At 43.3% G+C, this 16,338-nt stretch overlaps 2 protein-coding genes across 2 annotated transcripts in view; both read right to left on the bottom strand.

Annotated features, from left to right (window-relative positions):
- Positions 1-132: 132 nt before the first annotated feature.
- On the bottom strand, positions 133-4,088 carry tubb1 (tubulin, beta 1 class VI). The gene is made up of 4 exons (XM_039734733.1): positions 4,007-4,088; positions 3,415-3,523; positions 2,497-2,607; positions 133-1,989 (listed from the first exon to the last, which is right to left on the bottom strand). The coding sequence occupies exons 1-4, from the start codon at positions 4,061-4,063 to the stop codon at positions 899-901; spliced, it is 1,368 nt and encodes a 455-aa protein (XP_039590667.1). The 5' UTR covers positions 4,064-4,088; the 3' UTR covers positions 133-898.
- Positions 4,089-15,543: 11,455 nt separating this feature from the next.
- Positions 15,544-16,338, bottom strand: part of si:dkey-11f4.7 (piezo-type mechanosensitive ion channel component 2) — an 83,631-nt gene continuing 82,836 nt past the window's right edge. Inside the window, 1 exon segment of the mRNA XM_039735930.1 lies at positions 15,544-16,306. Within this exon segment, the coding sequence (XP_039591864.1) occupies positions 16,054-16,306 (253 nt within the window). The 3' untranslated portion in view covers positions 15,544-16,053.

Below are 16,338 nucleotides of genomic sequence, written 5' to 3'. Positions count from 1 at the left end.
CAAATGCAGTGCAATGCAAACTGGTGACCGGTCTCTTATTTTGAATAACCAAGCCAAAATATGCATATCATTTCCCCATGAGATTTTCGCTTTCTAACCAACTGCTTTGTCTTAAAATCAAACAACACTTTGTCATTTTTCCAACACTGTTTTTATTGACGCAGACTAGTAGTTACATTTCTAGCATGTATAGCACCTTGAGGAATGGCATATAAGATGGTAGGTTGGTGTATAAAAGGCAGTCTTAGTCGTCTTCATGTGAGGCTCACTGCAGCTCTTATTGTAAATTGGCAGGGCATTGAGGCCAAGCATATATGAAAAGCCAAAGCTTGTGTATCTGCAAACATATATACCAGACTTTTTCTATGAAGTTTAGAGTTGCTCTTTACGTGTACAGGTAAGTGCCAGCCAATTCTGTATCTTTCTAGATATCTGGGTGTTCCAGTACCTTTTTTTTTTTTTTGTTGTTGTTTTTGTTCTTGATCTCAGTGAATTTCTACTCCCATAATATTAATGACACATTTCATGTTTATTTGCTGCTGGTTGCCGCTTTTTTTGACTTGTGCTCAGTACACGCCGGTGCTCTCCCAGTCAGTCCACAAATGAATCGGCAGTTAGCAAGCCAAAGCCTAACGCAAGAATGTCAGCACGACTGCAGGTAGGGAAAAATATTTGAAGCTGCTGAGAAGTGTGAAGATTTTTTTTTGTTTGTCTTCCGGATGCATAATCAGTCCAGTGACAATAGAAGGCTGGTTTCCAGGAATTGGTAGTAGAAAATGGACTTGAGATTGCTCAGTTTTATTGTTCATTAAAATAATATTTGGAAATAAACTAAAAGGTGAGACAGCTATTTTAAGGAGAGTTGATGCCCAGGCAGCCTATAGTGACATATCTACTGCTATGACTGGACCTCCGTCTCCACTTCTGTCTCCGCTGCCACGGTCTCTTCCTCTTCCTCCTCTCCCCACTCCAGGTCAGCTGTGGCGTCCTGGTACTGCTGGTACTCCGACACAAGGTCATTGGTGTTGCATTCAGCCTCAGAAAACTCAAGCTCGTCCATTCCTTCACCGGTATACCAGTGTAGAAAGGCCTTTCTCCTGAACATGGCTGAAAACTGTTCGGAGATCCTGCGGAACAGCTCTTGTATAGCTGTATTGTTTCCAATGAAAGTGGATGCCATCTTTAGTCCCCTAGGGGGGATGTCACACACAGCTACTTTGACGTTATGGGGAATCCACTCCACAAAGTAACTGCTGTTTTTCTGTTGGATAGCTAGCATCTGCTCATCCACTTCCTTGGTGGACATTTGACCTCTGAAGACCCCAGCCACTGTGAGATAGCGGCCATGGCGTGGATCACAGGCTGTCATCATGTTACGGGCGTCAAACATCTGTTGAGTGAGCTCGGGCACAGTCAAAGCACAGTACTGCTGGCTCCCCCGAGCAGTCAGAGGTGCAAATCCTGGCATGAAGAAATGCAAGCGGGGAAAGGGAACCATGTTGACCGCCAGCTTACGCAGATCCGCATTGAGCTGACCAGGGAAGCGCAGAGATGTAGTGACACCACTCATAGTCAAGGAGACTAGGTGGTTGAGGTCTCCATAGGTAGGGGTACTTAGTTTGAGAGTGCGGAAGCAGATGTCATAGAGTGCCTCATTATCGATGCAGTAGGTCTCATCTGTGTTCTCTATGAGCTGGTGAATAGACAGGATGGCGTTGTAGGGCTCCACCACTGTGTCAGATACTTTGGGTGATGGCATCACACTAAAGCTGTTCATGATGCGGTCTGGGTACTCCTCACGGATCTTGTTGATGAGCAGCGTGCCCATGCCTGAACCGGTGCCCCCCCCCAGGGAATGGACCAGCTGGAAGCCCTGCAGGCAGTCGCAACTTTCACACTCATTGCGGAGGACATCCATGACGCTTTCGACCAGCTCTGCTCCCTCAGTGTAATGGCCCTTGGCCCAGTTATTGCCAGCTCCAGAGTTACCTGTGTGAGGAAAAGGTATGAGCAACAAGCACTGGTAGAGAAGCAGTTGTTCTGAAGAGCACATTTATACCAAGTCTCTATTGAGAAAGCTTTCACAATCCCCAGAGACACTTATGGTCATCCACCTCCTGTTTCAAGCCTCCCACAATAAAGTGCAATAATTTAAACTTCTAAATGGAGGGGAAAGCCATGATAATTCCTGAGCAAACAAGCAGTCGTGCTGCTTATAGTCATGGAACGTCATTGCTGTATATTCTTTTGAACCTGGAAGATCAAGTGTGCATCATGCAGGTCCTCTTAGCCAGGTCACTGTATCTGCAGTGTTTAAAACCAGTATGGAGCATGCCATGAAGTCCTTATGACAGTACACATGCACATATATGTCCTCCCCTACATCCTCCACCATTATGTGCGTACACAAAAAGATCCATGAGCATGCTGAGTGACAGCTGCTTGCACATACATCCTCCCTACAGCTCCCACCGGCGTGCGCACATGCATACTCACCATGGATGAAGTTATCCGGGCGGAAAAGTTGCCCTATTTTGCTGCTGCGGATGCTGTCCATGGTTCCAGGCTCAAGGTCCACCAGCAGAGACCGGGGCACATATCTGCCATCTGAAGGAAGAAATAAATTACTCCATCAAACTTTATTTCATATAGTGCCTTACTAGGCAGAGGAAACACCATTTAAAGACCCTTTACATGTGCAGTACTGTAGTTGGTGTGTGGACAGCGAGGGTTCAGTTAGCATCCTTGAGGTTTTTGGTCCACATTGACTACAACAAAGGGCACAATAGCTTTGAACCAAGTTCATCTTGAGGCTGTTACGGCGTGGGTCACTTTGGAGTGACCAAAAATGTGCAAGCATGGAATGAAGAGGGAAGAAGCTGTGATGACCTTAATTAAAAAAGAGGGACACTAATTATCAGCTAAAAGTGGACATCTGTGGACTTCAGTTATGAAAATGGCTGTTTGAAGAAATAATAAAGCTGTAGGGGTTTCACTAATGGACCACTCAAGCAAATATCAGGTAAGAAGTTGCCAAGAGTATTGATGGATACTCAAGATAAATATGACCTCCCATTCTCAAACCGGGTTCATCAAATTCAGGGTCATTTGGCGCAAGTTTGGAACCAACCCTGGGTAAAGCCCACCTTCGCACCGAGCCAGTCTTACAGTCACATTGGGGCCAAATCAGAGGCACTGGTTCACCTAACCTGCAAGTCTTTGGGGATGTAAAAGCGGAATAAGAATGGTGAGCAGCTTTGGAGCTTAATGATCACGTTTGTCCACAAGTCTGTCCTTTTTAGTGTCTGACCTGGCTGCTTTGACACAATATTCCCCTCAGAGAGACCCCCAATCATCTTTAAGCATCTATGGTGACCACCTCTGGGGCCCCACATAGCTGCCAAAGTTTCTCACCATGTGCTTCATTGAAGTAGACGTTGACTCTGTCCAGCTGCAGTGTGCTGTTCCCCTGGTAGGCTCCCGTGTTGCTGATGCCATGCTCATCGCTGATCACCTCCCAGAACTCACAAACAGAGCAGAAAGAAGAAAAGGAGAATTTGAGACACACATACAAAGACATACGCTGTCAGTCAGGCAGGGCAAGCCTGCGAGGGAGGCCTTATCTCAGCCCCCAGAAGTGTAATCTCTCTACTCCATGCAGGAGGCTGACTGGTGGCACTCCCTGTGGTCAAGGCACACACACACACACACACACACATGCAAGCTCACCCATCTTTAAAGGGGCATCCCTTTCACTGCTCAGCCGGATACATTCAAATAACATTCAAAAAAGCTCCTCATGGAGATTTGCATGGGTGGCACAGCTGTTTGCGCCTGGCATCATGCAAGCTCGTCCAGTACTGCCTGCGAGCCAGAGGCGTCCAACCTGAGCTGGGACTGGACTGCAGTTCACTCTAGCTCTCGCTCTCTCAAAATGTAAGCCAGCCTGAAGGAGGCCACGATGGTGGGCTTGCCACACAGACCCCAGCATTAGCCGATGACCTACCTTTGATCCAATTTGATTGCCGCACTGGCCGACCTGCAGGTGCACAATTTCCCTCATGTCGTGGCTCAGCACTTGGTAATGATGTGACTCGGGGGCCGGGAGCAGGCAGGGCTCTTATATGAGCAGTGATGTCACCACAGGGTCCCGCCCTCGGCTGCCATCCTGCCCTGGGATGGGGGATGGGACAGTGCAGCCAGACGTTTGGCCCTCTGCTGGTCCACCCAGGTGTCATCTGGCAGAAGGCACTTTTACCTGTTCACTTGATCTGGCAAACATGTTTATTTCCACTGTCACTAGAGAAACAAATGGTTAGGCAGGAGAGTGAGCAGAGCAGGGTGGGAGCAGATATTCAGGGGTCTGTCCATTTTCACAACTTCAGCTTTCTTCTTCCACATCTGCCTTATCCTCCTTCTACGTTCCTCCTCATTACGATTCTTCCTCCTCTTCTGCCCCTGGCATCCTCCCTTGAACTTCTCTCTACCTCCATCTCATCCTGTGACAGATGTGGCCCAAAGTTTGGGTACCCTTCCACTAATTTAAAAAGAATCACAATTTGGCTCCCATCATTCTGGCAGGAGATCCAAAGGAGACCTTGGAATGTTCTAAATTCCTAATCTGAACTCCACTGAACATTTGCCGAAAGAACTCAGACTCGCAGCTGGAAGAAGGAACCCAACAAACCCAAAAGTACTGGGAGAGTTCAAGAGGAGTGAAGTTAGGTGTGCTAGCTGAGAGGTGCACAAGTCTCACTCCCTCCAAGCTTTATTAAGTGCTTGATTGTACTCATTACCTCAAAAGGGTGTGCTGCAAAATATTAGGTTAGGGGGTCCCAATAATTTTACCCAAGCCATTGTCATTGGTTTTATTATTTTAAGTCTTAAAGTGAAAGCAATACGTCTGCCATATTGAATAAAGAATGGTGAAAGTCGGTTACTTTTGTTAGTTAGAGCATTTTTCACAGAAAATGGTGAAAGGGTAGCAGTTCTTTTGGCCTTGCCTGCCATAGTGTGCCATTTGCTTACATTTCATCTTCTTACTTGTTCGACACTTTTCAACATTGTTCCCAGAATCCCAGTCCTTCCCTCTTGTTGTCAGCTGTTCATCTGATTTCCCTTTTACCCCTTGGCTGCTTCTTCCTCACCCCTCCTACACATTTCTTACACCTCCTCATAGTCCCCTTGTTCTTTACGTTTCCTCTTGTCCACGATGCCTTTGACTCAGGGTTCATTTTGTTCCCTGTTGATTTCTTATACTGTACCTGCTGTCCTTCACACTGACTCATTGTTGCATTTCCTTTTCCTCCCCTTGTCCTTCCTCGCAGCTCCTCACCCTTAATCTTTTTCATGCTCAGAACTTCTCTATAGCTGGCCATCCCCTCACTTCTCGCATACTTCCATTTCTTCATCCTTTCTTACTCTTTTTCCTCATATCGACTTCCTTACATTATAATTTCCTTCATCTACATGTTCTCCTAAACGCTCTCCCTTATTAACGTTCTTCCCAAGAGATTCTCTTGCCCTGGGTTCTTTCAACTGGTTCTTCCTTACAACCTCTGCTTTCTCAAGGCTCCTTCCGTCCAATGCTGGCTCATCCTCACATTTTTCCTGTCTCTTCCCTCACATTCTTCTACTCACTTCTTCATAACCCGCTCATCATTTGCTCTTCCTCACGTTTCTACTTCCTCACCCTTCCTATCAATGCCAGATCAAGACCCCCATGGTGTTATATTTCAGCCAGGGTTACTTATGTTTACATTTCTGTTCCCTGTATTTTGTGCAATTTTCTGCATGGTTCATTTGTTACAGTCATTACTGTTGATATCATTCTGTTCTTTTATTATTTAGTAGATATGTTTAATGTATGATTATTTTTATTGTTTGTGAATTATTGAACATTTATTCATCATTTAGTTCTTATGTGTGTGACTGTGTTCTGCTATGTTCCTTGTATTTTGTGGGTGACTCCAAACAGGTAGGGCTATCCTTACCTCACCACCAAGGGACCACTCACCCCACCAAGCCTTTAAAAGCAGACTGGGAAAGTGAGCTCCCTGTCGTGATGGGTGTTTTGTTTTAATTTACTGAATCCATTATTTCAAACTATGCATTTAAGGGAATTCATTCTTTTGGTTCATTTGATTCATTTTTAGAGATCACTTATACCGTAGTTTAACGGTGTGCCCCTCTGATCTCATCACAAATATATAATTTAATAGTTCAGACATTGGTGTCATATATATTGTTTCCTTTAGAAGCAAAAGCTCCCTAATTGGAATAAGTTCTTTTAAATTGCGTCATTTTAACTCTTTGAGGGCTAAATATTTTTTCCAAAAAACTCAGTTTTCTGAAAAGCACAAATAGCAATGGTTTCACACATAAGTCAACGTAAAACATCTGTTGCTATGTGCTGTGCCTGCTGTTGGCGTATGTTCATCTCTGGCAGCAGTGACTGCGCAGGGGGCACCTCAATGGTCAGCAGGAATTCATGGTGGGCCAGCTGCCTGGCTGTCTTCGCACAGCAGGCAGGTGGTGATGGGGGTTGCATTATGACGTAATCTGGTTTGTAGCTCTTGTCATTATATTATACACTTCTGTAGGAGCATCAGCTACATGAAAAGGTTCAGCAGCACGATCAGCTGGGGACCGAACAGAGGAAGCTGGTAGCTCACTTTTGTTTTTGATATCCATCTCCAGATCACTTGCATCACACTCAGAGTCCGACAAGTCAGAGTTCTATTCAACAAAATTACGTAAAAGGTCCATGGAGTATTTTGCTTTGTACATTCACTTTGGTCTCTGCCAGATGTCGGTGCCATTTTAGAGGTTGTTTGCTCTTCGCTACTCACGCACGTGTAGAGAATCGAGGTTAAATCAACAAAGTTACTTAACTTTCCTTCTAGCAAAGAGAGTCGAACAAAATGTAAGGGTGAGTGTTGTTGCCGTTTACAGCTGATTACCGTCCTCTACTCCTGAAATTTGAGAAAAGTCGACATCAGCCCTGAAAGAGTTAAGTAACCGAAAAATATAGAGCTATAATATTAAAAGGCGCTATCCCTCCCATAGTGATTACGGCGGTTACAAATCACATCAGAGATATATACTTAGCTTTCTTTAATGACGCTTTACAAGGCTTTACAAAACGGAGGAAGCTATAGCAGACAATACACAAGGTCAGATCTTGATGCATACAGTCTGCCATTTTCCGTTGCTGCGCTGAAAGGATTTTCGGGACGGATGAAGATAACATCATCTGGCCATCAGCTTCAAAGGGTTTAGCCGTGTCCAAGCCTTTTTATACTGTGCTGGTCCTCTCTGGTCTCCAAACAAGGACAGTAAAGGACTCAACCCCACCTCCAAAAATACAATAACAGCACAATGCCTACACTCGCAGTTGTCCTTCATTCTTCAGACGGCTAAAGTAATGGTTTTCTAAATGCAGGCAGACTTGCCCCTGTGTGCCAGACTTAGCCTGCTCATGTGAGTGAATTCATAAAAGTGTTTTACAGAGACGGTGACATTAACCTTAATATTATAACAAACTTATTATAACATATATATGTATGAAAATGGTGTATATAAATATAATGGATATTATTGCTTGTTAATTTAAATTTACTGTAATTCATCATCTATAAACTAGATTAATCTCTCTCTATATAAAATCCAACATCTGTTTGTCTGTTCCACTTTTCACAAGAGAACTACTTAATGGATTTAGATCGGGTTTTTTTTCTATAATTTGCTTGAACATTCCAGTTGATTTTGCGACTTCTCTCATTGCGCTAAGAATCATAGTTCACCTGCTGTACCGATTTATTCTCACGAATCCGAGAGAGGCGCAGCGGGCCAAGGGGAGGGGTGCAGGGCCATGGGGTGTATCTTACATCCACTTAGCTAGCGAAAGAGAGAACTACTTAACGGATTTAGTTTGGGTTTTTTTCTATAATTTGCTTGAACATTCCAGTTGATTTTGCGACTTCTCCTATTACGCTATGAATCACAGATCGCTTGCAGTAGCGATACATTCGCGCTAAGCCGAGACAGAGGCTGTGGGCCGAGTGGTGGGGGAAGCGTGACGTCAGCAGTACGGAGCCGGGCAGGGCCCTCTTCACTGTCCTGTTTCACTACTATGCGGGCGGAGCCGTGGGGCATGGCTAGTTAATTATGAATATCAAATGAACGAGAATTATACTGATTCTCAGATAGCGACCCATTCACAAATCAAGTGTGTCGAGACTCATGAGTCAGGTGGTTCTTGCACATTAACTTTATTCCCGTGCGTGTACATAGGGGACAGCTGAAGGGCTCTAGTGACTGTAAATATACCTCTGCTACAGGGGTTGGCGCTGTGTCTTAACGCCTTTCTCTCTTCCACCCTCTGCAGACTGGGTGATTGACGTCTAGAACATCTCTGATGGCACTTCTGGTGCCCATCCACCTGGACCCGCCTCTTCCTGCCAGAAAGACTGAAAACCGGAAGCCCCACCATCTTTGCCAGTTCTGGCCTGAATTCATGTCTGAAAAGATCTTTATACAATTATTTACTTGATTTTTTTTATTTGTTTGTTATCCAATTATATGGGGTTACTGAGGAGGTACCGCAATTCTTTATCATTGATTCTCGTACACTTTATATATCAGCAGTGGGCAGCAGCAGTGAAACAAAAGCAATGACGACGTCATGTAGGACACACATGCACTAGTCCCGTTGAGCTCTGCTATTTGTGCTCATAAATCGATTTATATGATTCACCAAAAAGAGTCACACAGAAAGAACAAATTGTTCACGAATCGCCCATCACAAGTTCCTTGCAGTCCACTGAATTTGCTTTGGAGGACGGTTGTGTGAGTATTGCTATTTCTTATTTTTTGTTTTCTTTCCTCTGTTTTTGATCTTCTGCTTTTGTTAATTGGGTTTATCTTCTGGATTTCATGTTGAGACTTCTTCACTCTGAATTGCCTTTTAGGTAACTACTTTATTTTAGTCATTTGCTATTTCTTTTTGTTGTCAATAAATATTTTCATTTATAAAGATCCTTTTTGGGACTTGTCTCTTCGAACCGGAGTTTTACGGTTCTCCTTCTTGTAAAGGCATATGTGTTCATTTTTTAAAAAAAAATTCTTGAAATATTTTGAGATATCGCTCTCTTTTTCAGTTTTCCTGGTTTAGGATTTTGTAGGCCGAAGCCTTCCAGTTTCCTAGGGTCAGGTCCCTCTAAGATGAGACCTATTTTTGAAAGCATTAGACGTTTTGCTAGCTTGTGCTGCTAGAATCATAACACAAGGGCCCTTGGGTGTCGAACCTCAAAAGGCCTCCTCACCTCACCTCGCTAGGCATATGCACGTACTCGCAACATTACAAACATTCACCCATTTTAATAATAAATCATCAGAAAAAAAACCTCCCACACTTTACATCGGATCAACTTCACCTCCCTATTTGTTCATTTGTGGATTTCAATGAATGTAATTAACTCATTTATGAGTGCAATGTCACATCTGTGGGAAGCCAAATTTCTTCTGATAACAGTTAACAAACATCCATTAAACATTTTTAAAAGGCCACTGTGGCACAAAGATGATGTGTAATCGGCTACATGCACACTGTAGTGCTGACGTACTTCCGGTGAAATCTTGACCGGCTCAGTCACTTCCGTTGTCCACACTGCAGTTGTGATTTTTGTTTAGTGTTGAGAATGTTTGAGAAAAAGAATTTCAAATTTCAGTTTACAGATAGCCCTACAGCTGAACATTGTCGTGTACCTTTATGTTGAGCTTCCAGTAAGTACAAACAAGGTACTTAGTTTTCATACGTTTCCTTCTGATGTGGAAATCCAATCTAAATGGATTGTTACTATCCGGAGGGAGAGCTTTACTATTAGTCCCCATACCCGAGTTTGTAGCCAGCATTTTAAAAAAAAAAAGAGAATTTTCGATAGCCAGGGTCCGAGACAGGGCGACGACTGTTGAAGAAGGGAGCAATTCTTGCATGGTTTAATTAGAGCAATTTCTTTGTTCCACTTTCAAGACTGGGGATTTTAGAGAGGAGGAAGTGACTGAGAGAGGATGACACACCGAGTGAGGAGGAGGAAGATAAAATCCTCGAACACCATAACTAACTTTCAGATCCAGCAGCTGTTGACCTAGCGTGCGATGAAAATGTGTCTCTCAGAGCGGAGAACCTCCAGCTGAGGAAACAAATCAAGACCCTTACAATGAAGCAGCAGTTTGGCATTCACCGTTTTGCTGGCTCAGACAGAAACATCTGTTTTTTCACAAGGTAAGCTGTCCAGCAGACTCATGTTATTTTGTATTAAGCTTACATATTCACCTGTCCCTGAATAAAGTTTAATGACTGATTATTGAAATTCTGTTTTTTTTAAGTGTAGTAAATGTAATCACATATTTGTCCCATCTAACTTCATAGTAGACACAAGATTTTAATACATCTGGATCTTACCTTCGTAATTGTGGATGTTAGCTTGAAACATATAATTTGAAGCCCTTCTCCTTTTTAGCTCCTAATGCTTGGCACAAAACGGGAATAATGCAACATACATCGTTTGCCATAAGTCTGTGCATGTCTTGAAGTGATCAAGTGAAAAATGCTATAGCTAGTCCGCAGGAAGTGAAGAAACTGACTAATGCAGAATCCAGAAGAGAGTGCGCGTATTGCCTCCTGAGCATTTTGGGTTGCATATTTGCACTCACTAAAAAAGGACTGTCAATTCAGATGTTATTTGGTTTATCTTACTTCCTGCAGTAGTCTCGTTGTCCTCGACATTGTTGCTCACGTGTAAGTCGGTGTTATGGGATACCATAGAATCAGACTACACATTGCTGCTAGAAGTGGCCCCATTAGCCCTTTCCTAATCTGAGTATCTCTCTCTAAGGTTGTTCTTATTCTTTTCCACTGCAGTATTTATGGCTTGTTTAAAGTGCTTGTTCATTGCTAATTTCATCTTGTTAATATACAGCCATGCCTGAATTTCAGGCCTGCAACACATTCCAAAAAAAAGTTAGGATGGTAAAGCATTCACTGCTTGTAATGTCACCATTCCCTCTCACAACACATTAAAGACATTTTGGCACTGAGAACACCAAGCAATGAAGCGTTTCAGGTGTTATTTTGTCCCGTTTTTCCTGCAAACACGTCTTAAGGTGTGCAACAGTACAGGGATCGTCATTGTCGCGTTTTTCGCTTCAAAATTCTCCACACATTCCCTATGGAGGACAGGTGAGGACTGCAGTCAGGCCAGTCCAGTACCCGTACCCTCTTCTTCTGCTGCCATGCCTTTATCACAGGGGTGGGCAAAGTCATTCCTGGAGGGTCACCGTGGCTGCAGGTTTTTGTTCCAACCCAATTGCTAAATAAGAAATACTTATTGCTCAAGTGACACTTCCGCTTCATTTTAATGGTCTCGTTTGTTAATATTTTGAACCCTTATTACTTCTTTTAGTATTAAACACCTGCATTCTTGGTTTTGAATTGTTCTTCAATAGCAGTAAGATGCAAATGACAAAAGAGATCAGCATTTCTTCATTTCGCTTGTTTCCATTTACACCAGTGTGTGTTTATCATGCACTGTTTGGTTTAATGGAATGCTTGGAAGGAAAGTGAAGAGAGAAAAGTGAAGGCCTGAAAATTACTCATCCATTTTAGACTTTAAATTATTAGGATGATATCCTTAGTGTCAGGGATATCTGGTGCGACGACCCCTTAGTGGACCAGAAGAGGGCATGATGCGCTCATCTCCGACCATGTTTGGTGCAGCCACCCTGGTTGCTATGAGGACCCCCCATACCTTTGGAGCCCTGGACCTCAGCACTTCTGCCATACCAGGAAGTGCTGGGGGAAAGAGGAGCAGGGACACCTGGAGTGCTTCCGGGGATAAAGCCGGCGCTTCTGCCACACTTGGGCATGTCGGTGGGAGATTGCTGGGAAGCACCTGGAGCACATCCGGGTGCTATAAAAGGAGCCGCCTTCCTTCATTGAATGGCTGGAGTCGGGTGAGGAGAGAACGAAGCAGGAGAAGAGAGAGTGAAGGCGGCCCGAAGAAGGAAAAGGCAGAGTGTGTGAGAGGCCTGGAATTTGGGGAAGTCTTGGGGTTTGTGTGGCACTTATTGGACTTGTAAATAGTGGCAACTGTAAATAAACGTGTGGTGGTGTTTTAACCATTAGTCAAATATAACACAAGTAAACACAAGTTTTTAAATGATGGTTTTTATTATTTAGGGAGAAAAAAAATCCAAACCTACATGGCCCTGTGTGAAAAAGTAATTTCCCCTTGTTCAAAAATAACCTAACTGTGGTGTATCACACCTGAGTTCAATTTCCGTAGCCACCCCCAGGCCTGATTACTGCCACACCTGTTTCAATCAAGAAATCACTTAAATAGGAGCTGCCTGACACAGAGAAGTAGACCAAAAGCACCTCAAAAGCTAGACATCATGCCAAGATCCAAAGAAATTCAGGAACAAATGAGAACAGAAGTAATTGAGATCTATCAGTCTGGTAAAGGTTATAAAGCCATTTCTAAAGCTTTGGGACTCCAGCGAACCACAGTGAGAGCCATTATCCACAAATGGCAAAAACATGGAACAGTGGTGAACCTTCCCAGAAGTGGCTGGCCGACCAAAATTACCCCAAGAGCGCAGAGACAACTCATCTGAGAGGTCACAAAAGACCCCAGGATAACGTCTAAAGAACTGCAGGCCTCACTTGCCTCAATTAAGGTCAGTGTTCATGACTCCACCATAAGAAAGAGACTGGGCAAAAACGGCCTGCATGGCAGATTTCCAAGACGCAAACCACTGTTAAGCAAAAAGAACATTATGGCTCGTCTTAATTTTGCTAAGAAACATCTCAATGATTGCCAGGACTTTTGGGAAAATACCTTGTGGACTGATGAGACAAAAGTTGAACTTTTTGGAAGGCAAATGTCCCGTTACATCTGGCGTAAAAGGAACACAGCATTTCAGAAAAGAACATCATACCAACAGTAAAATATGGTGGTGGTAGTGTGAAGGTCTGGGGTTGTTTTGCTGCTTCAGGACCTGGAAGGCTTGCTGTGATAGATGGAACCATGAATTCTACTGTCTACCAAAAATCCTGAAGGAGAATGTCCGGCCATCTGTTCGTCAACTCAATCTGAAGCGATCTTGGGTGCTGCAACAGGACAATGACCCAAAACACACCAGCAAATCCACCTCTGAATGGCTGAAGAAAAACAAAATGAAGACTTTGGAGTGGCCTAGTCAAAGTCCTGACCTGAATCCAATTGAGATGCTATGGCATGACCTTAAAAAGGCGGTTCATGCTAGAAAATCCTCATATAAAACCAAAATTCCTCCAGAGCGTTGTAAAAGACTCATTGCAAGTTATCGCAAACGTTTGATTGCAGTTATTGCTGCTAAGGGTGGCCCAACCAGTTATTAGGTTCAGGGGGCAATTACTTTTTCACACAGGACCATGTAGGTTTGGATTTTTTTCTCCCTAAATAATAAAAACCATCATTTAAAAACTGCATTTTGTGTTTACTTGTGTTATATTTGACTAATGGTTAAATGTGTCTGATGATCAGAAACATTTTGTGTGACAAACATGCAAAAGAATAAGAAATCAGGAAGGGGGCAAATAGTTTTTCACACCACTGTATATGAATGACCTGAGTTAAAGCATTAATAGGCCATGAAATTAAATTATTGGCAAGGATTGGTTTCTAATTATGCCAATGGGTTGGAACGACAACCTACAGCCACTGCAGCCCTCCAGGACTGACTTTGCCCACCCCTGCTGTGCAGAATGCGGTTTTGCATTGTCTTGCTGACAAATGTATGGATGTCCCTGGAAAAGATGTCATCTTGAAAGCAGCGCATGGTGCTCTTAAATCTCAATGTGTTTTTCTACATTAATGCTGCCATTACAGAAGTATACATTAAAAATATAAATAAAGTATAAATAAATGCCCTTTACCAAGGGCACTGACACAACACCATACCATGACAGACCCTGGCTTTGGGACTTGTTGCTGATAACAGTCTGGATGGTCAGTTTTTGTCTTTAGTGTGAAGGGCATGCTGTCAATTTCTTCCAAGAAAGATCTGGAATACTGATTCATCAGAACACAATACATGTTTCCACAGTGTGATGCTTCCGAGCCCAGACAAGTCAACGCCACTTCTGGACATGGTTACCACAAGGCTTCTTTTTAGCACAGTAAAGTTTTAAGTGGCATTTGTGAATGTAACTCTGTATTGTAGTGCCTGCCAAACTCATCCCTTGTAATCCCATGTGCTTATATGAGCTATCGATGAGTGACGCTTCTTGATCCGTCTGAGGGATCAAAGGTCACGGGTGTTCAGCTTAAAGTGCGCCGTTTCCCTTTATGCACTGAAATTCCTCCAGATTCCCTGAATCATTTCATGATATTATGCACTGCAGAGGGAGAAATACACAAATCCCTTCCAGTCTTTCTTTGAGGAACATCGTTTTTAAGCATTTCAATAAATTTCTAATGCATTTTTTGACAAACTGGAGATCTTTACTCCACAAAGACTTAGCCTTTCGTGCATACTGCTTTTGTTCCAAATCATGATTACAATCATTAATTTTTTTTTTTACCTCATTGCTTGCTCTAATTTACCTCTGTCCCAATTTTTTTTCAAATTTGTTGCAGGCCTGAAATGCAGGAATGGCTGTATATTAACAAATGAAATGAAGCTGACCAGCCAAAACTTGAAATTCCTTAGTTAGTACTGTCTGCCATGAAGTCAAAGTAAATTTAAGAATCGCTGCCTTTTTTTAAATTTGAATTTTCCATACTGTCCTAACTTTTTCTGATTTGGATTTATATATTGAGACTTGTTCGCTTTGGATTACCTTTGTTAGCAACTCCTTTTGGCCTTGTGTGCTCCACTGAGCTTCATGTACTTACAGAACATGTTTGTTATAATCCATCCATTATCCAACCAGCTATATCCTAACTACAGGGTCACGGGGGTCTGCTGGAGCCAATCCCAGCCAACACAGGGCGCAAGGCAGGAAACAAACCCCAGGCAAGGCACCAGCCCACCGCAGGTTTGTTATAATAAATCTTTTATTTTATTTACTTTTTGTATTTAACCAGAGTGTCCCTCTCTCTCTAGTGGGCATTACGTCCTTTGCGACTCCCAGTCATAACAATTGTTTATTTTTTCTCACATATTAAAAAGGCTCCTTTGTGAGTGAAGCCCCATTCACTCTGATGGAAGATCCCGCCATGCGTCCACTTCCTGCTCTTCTTCTCATTTGCTCTCTCCTCCTTCCCTAACAACAGCTCACCCTTACAGTTCCCCATCCTCTGAACATCTCAAAAGTTGATTTCACCTCGCACTGCGTCTTCTTCACATTTCCTCACCAGCTCTTGCTTCTGCCTCACATCCCCTTTGCCCTCCCCAGTTTTTCCTCATACGCTCTTTTTCTCAGTTTTCCATTTTCCTTACACCTGTCCTCCCAGCAAGCCTCAGGCTCTATCATAAGTAAGACATGAGACGCAGACTCGCAGAGGCAGTTTAATTATGACAAACCACTTTTCCATTCATGCATATAAAGGTTGGCAGAGAGACTCAAATTAAAATGTGGAATCAAAAGAGGTGGGACCTTTTGTGTTCTGACCTTGGCCATACAGATCCGGTCTCTGCTGGATGATAACAAGCTGTCTGCTCACTTACATAGAGTCTCTACTATTAAAGGTACATAAAGGACAAAAGACCTCTGCATGCCCAGAAGCATCTCAACTCAAAGACATCAGGAAGTTTGGTAGACTGCCTTGTGATTGATGGACTTCCCAGTTCTTCTGAGCAATTTAAATGAATTAGAGAGGACTGGCAGACTGACTTAACCACCCAACAAACAGGAGGTCATTCCTCTTTGGCTTCTGTATGTCCAAGTGGAAGAAGTTCTAGAGAGGTTGTGAGCGATCAAGACGTCTTTTGAGAAGGAAGCTCTGAGCAGAATACAAGACCACTGAGGAAAGAGCAAAGTAGGTCCCCAGGTTTAACAATCACTTAGTCTGCTTTCTCACGGGTCATTTTGATCATCGTCTCTGGAGAACGGTACAAGAAAATGAGCTTGGCAAAAAGCTGCTCCTCCAACTCCAGTTCACCCGTCTCTCGCACAACAAAGATGTCTGTACACAGTTTAAGAACACGATCAACACAGGGCAGCTCCTCAAACATGATGGACCGGGAAATGCCGTTAAAGAACTCCCGCACAAACTTGCCTATGACCAGCACCACAGACATGTACAGTCCGACGATCCTGACATTAGGATAAAGGAAGAATGAAGAATG

The sequence above is a fragment of the Polypterus senegalus genome, chromosome 14 (assembly GCF_016835505.1).
Source record: "Polypterus senegalus isolate Bchr_013 chromosome 14, ASM1683550v1, whole genome shotgun sequence".
NCBI classification, from domain to species: domain Eukaryota; kingdom Metazoa; phylum Chordata; class Cladistia; order Polypteriformes; family Polypteridae; genus Polypterus; species Polypterus senegalus.
This window is presented reverse-complemented; position numbering and strand designations above follow the sequence as displayed.